At 48.1% G+C, this 11,079-nt stretch overlaps 2 protein-coding genes across 5 annotated transcripts in view; one reads left to right on the forward strand and one right to left on the reverse strand.

The window, feature by feature from the left end:
- USP53 (ubiquitin specific peptidase 53) overlaps positions 1–11,079 on the forward strand; it is a 75,373-nt gene that overhangs the window by 46,512 nt on the left and 17,782 nt on the right. For 2 of the 3 annotated variants that reach the window (XM_014532165.1, XM_005884749.2), the window contains exons 15-16: positions 1,541–1,631; positions 4,190–5,367. In XM_014532165.1, the coding sequence (XP_014387651.1) occupies positions 1,541–1,631; positions 4,190–4,580 (482 nt within the window). In that variant the 3' untranslated portion in view covers positions 4,581–5,367. Of the gene's footprint in view, positions 1–1,540; positions 1,632–4,189; positions 5,368–11,079 lie in introns of those variants that run through there. The other variant, XM_014532166.1, reaches the window with a different exon arrangement.
- On the reverse strand, positions 123–1,533 carry LOC102240413 (repetitive proline-rich cell wall protein 2-like). Of its 2 annotated transcripts, none has more exons than XM_014532168.1 (2): positions 1,186–1,533; positions 123–1,050 (listed from the first exon to the last, which is right to left on the reverse strand). In XM_014532168.1, the coding sequence occupies exons 1-2, from the start codon at positions 1,300–1,302 to the stop codon at positions 910–912; spliced, it is 258 nt and encodes an 85-aa protein (XP_014387654.1). In that variant the 5' UTR covers positions 1,303–1,533; the 3' UTR covers positions 123–909. The 2 variants fall into 2 exon arrangements, with proteins under 2 accessions (XP_014387654.1, XP_005884807.1); XM_005884745.2 differs by having other exon boundaries at positions 1,096–1,533.

Here is an 11,079-nt window from a genome sequence, read left to right on the forward strand (position 1 = left end):
CCCGGGCCCATGGCTCTGCATATGAGTATATAAGTTCTTTGGTTTATCTCTTCTTGTCCCCCCAGCCCCACATCGAGGTATGTTCATCTGTTTCATGCCTCCCTGCTTCGGGTCTTATTTTGATACTATCTTTATATATCTTTTTTTAAACCCTATTTGTTAATATCCCTAGACTTTAGCAGAAAGTCTATAATAATTGGGAAGCTAAAAAATTCACAGAGGTAGGTAGTAAGTTTTTCGAAAGTCTTACTTTGATCTAAAAGCTTGAATTCCATCACTGGCAATAAACACTGCCAGTTGGTTTTCTTGAAGTCAAGTATTCACTTCTTTAATGTTCAAGAAAATTTCTGCCAAATAACCAAGTCTGATACCCACACTTGTCATCTTTTCCAGTAAAAATGGTGTTCAGTTGTAAGAGTAAGTAATTATTATCCACTTCTCACAACCCACTTGGGCGGTTAGGGTTAGGGTTCATCAGTGGCAGTGGGGGTTAGGGTTAGGGCTAGGGTTAGCGTTAGGGTTCGGCAGTGGCAGTAGAGGTTAGGGTTAGTCAGTGGCAGTGGGGTGTTAGGGTTAGGGCTAGTCAGTGGCAGTGGGGGGTTAGGGTTAGGGTTTGTCAGTGGCAGTGGGTTAGGGTTCGTCAGTGGCAGAGGGGAATTAGGGTTGGGCAGTGGCAGTGGGGTGTGGTTAGGGTTAGGGTTATTAATGGCAGTGGGGGGGTGTAACGTGGTGTGCGCTGTGACCCAGTGGTGCTCCTACTCCTGTGAGGCAGGTGAATCATTCCTATGGTCTCGTTACTGAGGAAGCGCCATTGTCAGGGCTGAGGGGCTGGCTCGGTCACCACCCGGTCAGCCGTGACTCTAGGCTCCCACCGAGCCCTCCATCCTCAAACGAGGGTCCCGTACCTCCTCAGCAGTGGGACTCGTACACCCGGGACACAGGCACCCGGGACACTGTCACCCGGGACACAGGCACCCAGGACACAGGCACCCGGGACACAGGCACCTGGAACACTGTCACCCGGGACACAGGTACCTGGAACACAGGCACCTGGAACACTGTCACCCGGGACACAGGCACCGGGAACACAGGCACCCGGGACACAGGCACCTGGAACACTGTCACCCGGGACACAGGCACCCGGGACACATGCACCCGGGACACAGGTACCTGGAACACAGGCACCCGGGACACAGGCACCCGGGACTCATACACTTGGGACACAGGTACCCGGGACACAGGCACCCGGGACACAGGCACCTGGGACTCATACACCCGGGACACAGGCACCCGGGGACTCATACACCCGGGACACAGGCACCTGGAACACTGTCACCCGGGACACAGGCCCTGGTCCAGCCCAACCCGTGGGAAGAGCATTTTTCTGGCATTGCTGACACTTTCAGGTGACAGATTGAGGGAAGAGCCACTCATTCTGTAGAAAGGGCCAGAAAAGAGGTGCTATTTGAGCTGAGTCGAGGAATTCGTTTTGTTTGTTAACTGGAAGATTTTAAATGCTCCCACTTTTCTCCCTCCTCAGGCTGCAGAAAAGAATTCAAGAACTTGGAAGTAGGCTGTAGGTCTCATGACCCAGAATCACATCCACAAATAAAAAACCCTGTAATGAAAAGGTAAGGAGGGACAGTTGGGAATATTAATGTCTTTTTCGTAAGTGGGTGTATTAGAGGAACGCTTCACTTACAGACAGGCACAGTGCCCGTTACTACCCGCAGCCGTGGCCTGCGGCATGCTGATGCCCATCTTATTGGGGGGGCAGTTAGAAGGATGTAGACCTAAGGAGAGAGGGCCATGGGCACAACACAATTGCTTCAGTCCTCGTAGATCCTTACAAAATAGATGGTATTTTGCAAAAGAGAAAATTTGGGACTTAGATGAAGCAATTTGTCCAAAGTAGTGGAGCTGAGACCTGACCATAGCTCTTATCTACCTAGCAAAGTCTCAGCTCTCCATCATTCTGTAATGCCCATGATAAAAATGACCAGGTGAGCAAAACTGTTTGCAATGTGCTACCTTTTGTCTTCACCTTAGAGGTTAATCACTACCTAAATAGACGTAATCTTGGTTAACCAGATTATTTTAAACTAGAGGCCCGGTGCACAAAAATTTGTGCACTCGGGGGGGAAGGGGGGGTCCCTCAGCCCGGCCTGTGCCCTCTCGCAGTCTGGGACCCCTCGGGAGATAACGCCCTGCTGGCTTAGGCCTGCTCCCGGGTGGCAGAGGGCAGGCCCAATCCCTAGATCAGCCATGGGCAAACTACAGCCCGCGGGCCGGATCCGGCCCGTTCGGCTGTTCTATATTGAAATAAAAAAAAGACCGTACCCTTTTATGTAATGATGTTTACTTTGAATTTATATTAGTTCACACAAACACTCCATCCATGCTTTTGTTCCGGCCCTCCGGTCCAGTTTAAGAACCCATTGTCGCCCTTGAGTCAAAAAGTTTGCCCACCCCTGTCCTAGAGTCTTGACCCTTTGTATTTACTTATAACTTTTAGAATCAGTTTCTCAATTTGCGTAAAAACACCAAATGGGAATTCAACTGGAATTGGCTAAATCCAGCCGTCAGTTCGCAGAGAATTGACCTTACTGCAGTATGGAGTCCTCCAACCCATGACCATGATTTATCCCTCCACTTATTTAGGTGTTTAAAAATTTTTGTCAATGACACTTTAGAGGTTTTTATGTACCAGTCTTACATCTTTTTCTAGATTTATTCCCAGGTATTTGATTTTTAAAAAAACATTGCAAGCAGGCATTTTTGTTGTCTAAATGTTTGCTGGCATATAAAAATACATTTATTGATTTTATATTTATCTTGATGGACTGGGTTGTGAAAGCTTGTTTTTTTTTTTTCCTAAGAAGGTAGGCTGCAATATACCCGGTGTGCTCTCTGAGCCTCCCAGATGCACTGCATGTGGGACTCGAGGCTGCCTCCTTGCACAACCCCAGATGGCAGCATTCACACCGTAGTCAAGGATGGCAACGTTTACACAGAGTAGCATGTGACTGCTGCTCCATACATTGTGCAACCTTGCCTGCCCAGTTAGAAGTGTGCGGAAGGTGCCAGACATTGATTGCATTACCCTTCTCTGGGTGGGAAAATGCCTGTCTTTAATGGCTAGTCTATTTCTCACTAAAAGGAAAGACTTTTTCCTCCTCCAGCTTGCTGAGGGTTTTTTTGAGAAAGGAAACAGCATCACCACACGAGGGAGCTCCTCCCTCCTCTAGACTCACTCCTTATATTAAATTATAGCCAATTCCACTTCTCTTACCTCTGGATCCAAGGTTAACAAACTTGGTTCTCCACTTAGAAGGGAAGAATGGGAGGCCAATATTATGAAGGATGAGGAAGTGGGGAGTGATCTGGATCGGGCTGCGCCACACAGCTGTACAGTTGGTGCACTGCACAACGGCTTTTGGCTGTAGCATGAGTTTGCAGAAGAGGGCTGAGATCCAATTCTCTGATCAGGCTGTGTGCCCTAGTGTAGTGCTGCATCCATCCACAGGGGGCGCTCTCTTCTAGTTCACCTGTCCAGTGGTGCCCCTTTGCCCACGTTACACAAAGGCACCTTACAGGCCAGTGGATGCCGTGGTCTAGGCCATCCCTAAGTTGACCATCAGTATTTATCAGCTGCTCCTGGCACCGATTAGCGGTGCTGCCAGGGTGCCAACAAAATGTTTCTGGAGAACTCCATGCCCTCTTCCACCTCTTGGCTGGCAGTTAATTTGCATATCGCCCTGATTAGCCAATGGGAAGGGTAGCGGTCGTACGCTAATTACCATGTTTCTCTTTTATTAGATAGGAGGATTAGTCTCCTATCCTTATGTGTCAAGATTAAAGTACCTCCATTACTGTAAACTCTGCAATGTTGGTTGGGAAGTGTCTTAGGGGATTAAAGAGTTTGCTGGGAATATCTTCCTTAAGTCTGAAATACACAGCTTTTGAAATCACACTTCTAACGCTTAGAAACTTGGCCGGTGTTTCTGGTAAGCACTCCCGTCTGGTTGAGAGTCAGAGTGTAAGACATTAATGCTTCAGATCCCTTCCGTTTCTGTTATGTCACAAAAGTCGCTGAACGTGCTGCTGTGAGGGGAGGTGACCGGACAGTCCCCCCTGCGCCACCTGCTCGCATGTGGGGCTGCAGCTTCGCTTTGCTTTTCTACTCCAGGTCCCGTGGACGCGACCCCAGCGGGAAGCTGCTCCCTGCGTCGGAGCCACACGTCCTCCGGGGCCTCCCAGCTGGTGAGCTCACCCTGTCAGGGGAGCAGAAGCCTGAACACGCCAGCGAGTGCCAGTTTCCCGCGCGGCCAGATGGAAGCAGCTCGGAGGGGGCAGGTGCACTCTCTCACACCGATCCTAGTCCTGCTTCTAGAATGAGAACGAACAGCGATGACTTTGCACCAGCCTCGGTGCCCGGGAGAGCTGCGGGGCTCCCGACCGGCGCTGCCCCCCCAGGGGGCGCGGGGCTCCGTCCCCTCGCAGAGCCGACGGTGGTCAGGTGCCAAAACTCATTTGCCAGAATCCACCACCCCCTTTGCCACCAAAAAGGTATGTTGTGACCCGTGCGCCACAGCCAGGGAAAAACGGTCCTGCACCCTCGGCCAGGCTCCCAGAGGCGCCCAGCGCTCGCTCTGCTGGTCCTCCGCTGCTCAGCACGGGGACAGCAGAACCGGGCTCCACAGTGAGCGCCCCTTCCCGGGACGAAAGGCTCAAGCAGACGGTCCACGCAAGAGAGCGCGTGGGCGCCGCCCGGAACCCCCTGGCCAGCTCAGCCAGCGGTGCCCAGGCGGGCCTGAGGGCAGGTGTCGCTGCCTCGTGCCAACCAGCAGACTGGAGTCCGGCCTGTCCCAGGGAGACCATCTGCCTCACCACCTACTTCTCCGTGGACAGCTGCATGACCGACACGTACAGGCTCAAGTACCACCAGAGGCCCAAGCTCTGCCTCCCTGAGCGCTCCAGCTGCGGGAGCGAGAACCCGGCCCCTCCGGGTGCAGGAGGCCTGAGACCTGCACTGCCGGACAGCCTCGGGGCAAGCTGCCCTCCTGAGCAAAGACACAAACCCAGTGTCCACTGTGATAGATGAACCAGGACCCCGCAGCTCACGCTCAGAGGCCATCACAGCAGGAGGGAGATCGACAACCGAACCTAGTGAGCAATGAAATGAAAACCGTGGTGTTTGTCATTCGTCACTTTAGCTTTCTCTGTGTACTTTTACCTCGAGACAATCAACTTACTGGATATTTTAGAAATCCTGTTGAGTAGTCTTGGCTTGCCTCGAAAAATAGGGGCGTGCAGAAAGTCACTTATTGTATGCTGCGGTTGAATAAAAATGGAGTCTGTCCCTTTGTTTTGTGGTTGGTAGAACCCCGAGTGTGAGAGTACCCAGAACTCGTGTGTGGAGATGGCTACCCTGTGATGGCTACCCTGTGCTAACTGAAACGTGCCAGGGGATGTGTAGTGGTAGGCAAAGCCGGCTGGGCTTTCTGAACAGGCACTTTCTCGTGGGGCCAAAGGACACTTGGCCAGCCCGTGGGTTCCAACTTCTTAGACAATACCAACCCGTGAAATTGATAGCATTTGGGGGAAAAGCCTTAATGATAAAGACATTTTTAAAATATATATATTTTTTATTGATTTCAGAGAGGAAGAGAGAGGTAAATAGAAATACAAACATCATGATGAGAGAGAATCATTGATCAGCTGCCTCCTGCACGCCCCACACTGGGGATCGAGCCCGCAACCCAGGCCTGTGCCCTGACTGGGAATCGAACCATGACCTCCTGGTTCATAGGTCGGCACTCAACCACTGAGCTACACTGCTGGGCAATAAAGAAAATTATAAATTCAATACTCAAGGTCAAAACAGGAGAAACTTATTTTGCTCCTAGAACTTTCATATTCAGAATGCCTAGTTAACATCAGTTTGGCCTTTGACTGTTGTATCAATAAACAATACTTCAGCCAGGTAAGCTAAAAATAATAAAATACTTAGCTTTAGTATATTTATTTATCTTGTTACTTTTTTAAACGTTTGTATGAAATGTGAACGGCCTTTATTTTGGTTTGGTTACTGTGGGCTGCTAGTGACCAGTGTTGGAAAGTGACCTGGTGCCTCCTAGGAACCTCAGTGGCCGCCTGGCTTCTCCCTGCTGTCATCTCTTCTGTCTGTAGGTTGGCAACCCATTTTGTTGATTTTCTGATTCTTGTATCTGAAAATCCTTCCGGGTTTCCAGATAAAATTGTTGCCTTTGATTTAGAGGGTTTAATTTGAATGAAATGTCGTTTTACCCTAACTACACTCATGGAGAGGGCTCTATTTTTAAATAAAATAAAGGAATCTCCCATTATTACTGAACTCACAAGTGTGTGAGTTACTTTGTCTTATGACTTTATTAGTTGTCATTCTGTACTAACAGGAACCTAATTGTGGCTCAACTGAGTTTCATATTGTCCACTCCCGAGAATGAAGAACGACACACTGAAAGCTTTTCTTGCCTTTGCCAATGGGTAAAGTTTATAGGTAGAACTTGATCATTTATAAACTGATTACTAAATTTAATACTTTGACCAATTCCATAAATTAAAATATTCCAAAATGTAAATAATTAAAAATACTTCTAGACAAATAGAAAGTAATTGCTTACAAAAATCTAACTTTACCCAGTTATCAAATCTTAGAGTTGTCTTCCACCAAGGCTTTTTAATAGCCTTTTCTAACTACAATAGTGATTATTACCTTCTCTTCTTAGAAATACTTGAATATCAACTAAATTACATTTTATCTTTTAAGAAAGCGTATTTTTAACATGACTTTGAGTATGGAGCATTTGTAAATATTGTAAACTTTGAAATGTCAGTGTATATAAACATTGCTTTTATAACATTGTAACATACTAGAAAATGGGCTTCATGTATTTTTAATAGCTTTCAAAAACCTTTTGTGTAGGTTTTTATTCTACTGGTCAAGGTGTTCAGTTGAGATGTATTATTTGAAATAGCTAAACTGATTTCTGATATTTAACAGCCATCTCATAGATTTGAATTTACACTCACAGTTGAGTTCAAACAACTAGGAATGCCCCCTTGGACTCCTGTTAGAATGCTGTCCGGCCAAAACGTCCCGAATCATGTAACAGCTTGAACAGGCTGGAAATGACCGTTCGTCTTCATGTGAGCCAAATACAGTTTGAGTGCTTATTTAGTAACTAATAATCCACATCTAAAATTTTTATTTTTAGGGTGCCTATTTATTTTTATAGGTGTTTTCTGCTTATAAACTATAATTTTGAAATAATGCAACCAATTGTAATGTTCAAAATACTTGTCTTCCAAATGTTCTATTTTCATGTGAAATGAGTTTTTCCAGTTCAAATTTTTTTTTTTTTAGATAAACTGATCTTTAAGTTGATATGGTTGGACCTTTCTTTGCATTCATGAACTGGGGCTTCCCCCCCCCCCCCCCCCCCCGCGTTTTTTTTTTTTTTTTTCCAACGTGGATTATATACTTTATGTGAAATATGTCAATTTAAAGTTCAGGGGGACTTGGAATGTCACTGACCATCAAGTGTTATCACAGGAGGCTCCTGAGGGAAACTGAGCAGCCCCCACAGGAGCGGGCGGACTCGGTGAGGGGCCAGGCAGCACTCGAGGCCTGTGGACAGGGGTCTGCAGCTCACCGCTCCTCAGCTCCGCCAGGGCCGGGGAAGCAGGCATGTGCCAGGGAAATGTGGACGTGGACACTTGAGATGTCATACAATTTTTACATGTCAGGAAATAATCCATTCTCTCCCACCACTTTCTCAGCTCACGGGCCTTAGAAAGAGAGGCAGTGAGTGGGCCACTGGCCAGTTTCATGACCCTTGTCCTGGAGCATTATCCACATTGGCTGCCCTACTGACCCTCAACACCCTGTGGGCTCCGAGTGAGTCCGTGCAGTGAGGGGTGGGAACAGGCAGCACTTCACATCCTAACACTTTCAGGCTAACAGCCTTCCGCACGGCTGCTAATCAGCCAGTTCATTTAAAATGGTTGTGAAAACAGCCGTTTTACTTCCAAGCTTGTGAAACTTAGCAGATTAAAGTCATATCGCTGTTATTCTTTTGGTGTCTTTGTTCTTGCCATAGCAAGTGTGCCAACGTCCTTGGTGTCCCATTTACCAGGGTGGAGGCTTAGAAGCCGTCAGCGTGGGCACGTGAGCCATCACTGCTTGAGGCCGCAGCTCAGTGGTAGTGCCATTTCTTACTCAGCACCTGGAAGACAGGTTCCGCCTCACCTGCTACCACTTCCGGGGTGCCATCACAGCCAGGCCCAGCTCTGAGCCTCCGTGTCACCCGTGCAGAAATGCTCAGAATGTGCCATCGCTGTGTGTGGGCTGATTTAGGCTCGGAAAGGTAGTGTGCAGTGCAAGCCCGTGCGTGACTCAGCAGTGAGTAAGCTACATGAGAACCGTCATCCTGTCACAACCTCAAGCGCACATCAGACCAAGTTAGCTGCACAATAAACATTTATTGGACAAAATTACCAGCCAGTGCACATCAGACCAAGTTAGCTGCACATGCACAATAAACATTTATTGGACAAAATTACCAGCCAGCAGCACAGAAACAGTTCATACAATGTTTGGATATGGAAGGAAATCCCAGTTCTGTGTTTCTCTAGATGCTCCCACCTTTGCCCAAAAGGTTTTCTTCAGAGAGCAACGGTACCCTGGAGGCGTCATTGTCAACCTGTAGTTGACAGATAAAGCCCTCCCAAATCAGTCCCAGATTCCACTGTAACCCAAGTGCCATTCTGAAAGGCAGAGGACGCAGCGTTCACCAGATCCATGCCCTGATTTGAAAGAAGGGGCGTCTCCCCAAAATACGTAGGTGATTCACATCCATCCAATGTCCCCAATTTCGACAAGAGGCTGTTCCGAACATTGTATGTAAAGGAGTGTCTGTCCTGTACGTCTGAAGGGCGTATCGTAGCTACTGAGTGCGGCCCTGCTCCTCAGATGCCAGCTGCGCACTCCTAGGATGTAAATTCTTGTTTATTCAGAGAAAAACCAAGGTGCTGAGCCCCACGAAGGCAGTGATTTCCATTTTGTTCGCTGCTGTACCCGGCCCATACAAGTGCTCGAATATTTGTTGAGTGAATAAATATGCTGATTTTGCTGAATAGTTAAGTTACAGTAATTATAAAAACAAACATGTTTGGGCCACAACCATTCTTAATGTAACCACAATAATAAATAATAGGATTGAAACACACTGTCCTCCTTTAGGGAGTTCAGGAGCTTAAAAGGAAGAGGGGGAGCACTGGGCAGGAGGAGCTGCCCCCTAGCTTTCCACTACTGGATATTATATACTTTCTCTAAGGTCATGTCAACCTGGCAGCCAAACAGAGGCCCACTGCATCTAGAACTTAAGCTGGATTCTTACAGCCAATAACTTGTAGACCTGCACTCTCTGTGTAGCTTTTAATTCCTTTTCTAAAATTCTCCCCTTGCTTTCTAGGAATTTAATTTTAGATACTTCACCTTAATAATTCACCATATATAACATTACATCATACTAAATCCTGGTCAACCCTTGAAACGTTAAGGGAAAGTCATTGCTGTAGTTCTTAATGGGTACGCTAAACTTTTGTGTACAAATATTTTAATTCAGCTCCTGTAAAGCCATCAGCTATTTGAAGACAGTTTTTAAACATGAATCAAAGAGTCCAGTTTTAAGGACTTAGCTATGAATGGGTGAGGTCACTACTAGTCCCCCAAAGAGTAAGGAATGTGGAAAAGGAAAGCAGCTATGAATGGGTGAGGTCACTACCCATTTAATCTAGTCCCCCAAAGAGTAAGGAATGTGGAAAAGGAAAGAAGGCCCCTTAAGAGTCTGAAGTTCTTCTGTTGCACAATCCTGTCTTTGTTCAAGAAGCTGTAAGTCGTGTTCAGAATTCAGTCCAGGAGTCAACTTCTGGATGTAGATACCGGGCAATCCATCTGTAAAAACCGAGTACTCGTCAACAGCGTTTCCTTTCTCTTCCCATAGTACTTTGTGCCCACTTCTGAAACTGACTGTCTCGGGGACTTGCCTATTCCAGATGAATGACATTGAAAAGAGCAGAAAATAGCCCGAACCATTGATCAAAGGCTTCTGTTTCTATCCAGAGCTGAAAATTCAGGTCATTAAAAAAAAGAAAATGACTATAGTTGAGGTACATCTCTACCCAAAAGGGGGAGGTGCAGAAGAGAGGAAACGTCCCCTGTACAAATGGCCCCACAGAGGATCTTATAGAAACACCCAAGTCTCCCATCCGCCCACTTGCCCTTGTCCCTGCCCACCTGCCAGAGCCCAGAAACCGGAGACAGAGGGGCCTCAGCTACGAGCTTAGGCTCAAATCTTTGCCAAAACTCGGTCAACTGCCATCAAGAGCTCTCACTCGCCAGCGTGAGGACCTAGGGCTGTGAACGCACTGTGCATAGAGAACTCCGAAGTCCAGGAGCCTTGGGTCCCTTCTCCCATAGGTGGATCCCTTCCCATAAGTGGATCCTTTCTCCCATAGGTGGATCCCTTCTCCCATAGGTGGATCCTTTCTCCCATAGGTGGATCCTTTCTCCCATATAGGTGGATCCCTTCTCCCATAGGTGGATCCCCATAGGTGGATCCCTTCTCCCATAGGTGGATCCCTTCTCCCATATAGGTGGATCCCTTCTCCCATGTGGATCCCTTCTCCCATAGGTGGATCCCTTCTCCCATAGGTGGATCCCTTCTCCCATATAGGTGGATCCCTTCTCCCATAGGCGCCTCCTCCGCTCCCTTCTCCTCCGCTCCACCTGCCCCCCCGCCCCCCCTCCCCGTTTCAGCCCTGCGTCCCTCCCCTCTCCTTCCCCTTCCTTCCCTCCCGCTGCCTGGACTGTCTTCCGAGGGCGCGGCTGGGAAAATGGACTTGCAGGCGGAACCCTCCGAGCTCCGTGAACTGCCCACGGGTGTCCGGGATGGGGGTGTGTGCAGAGGGGTCCGGCGGGTCCCGGATGGAAAGCTGACATTGCCGAAAAGGCAGCTCTGGGGCCCCAGGCCC

Source organism: Myotis brandtii, unplaced genomic scaffold (genome assembly GCF_000412655.1).
Source record: "Myotis brandtii unplaced genomic scaffold, ASM41265v1 scaffold853, whole genome shotgun sequence".
NCBI lineage: Eukaryota > Metazoa > Chordata > Mammalia > Chiroptera > Vespertilionidae > Myotis > Myotis brandtii.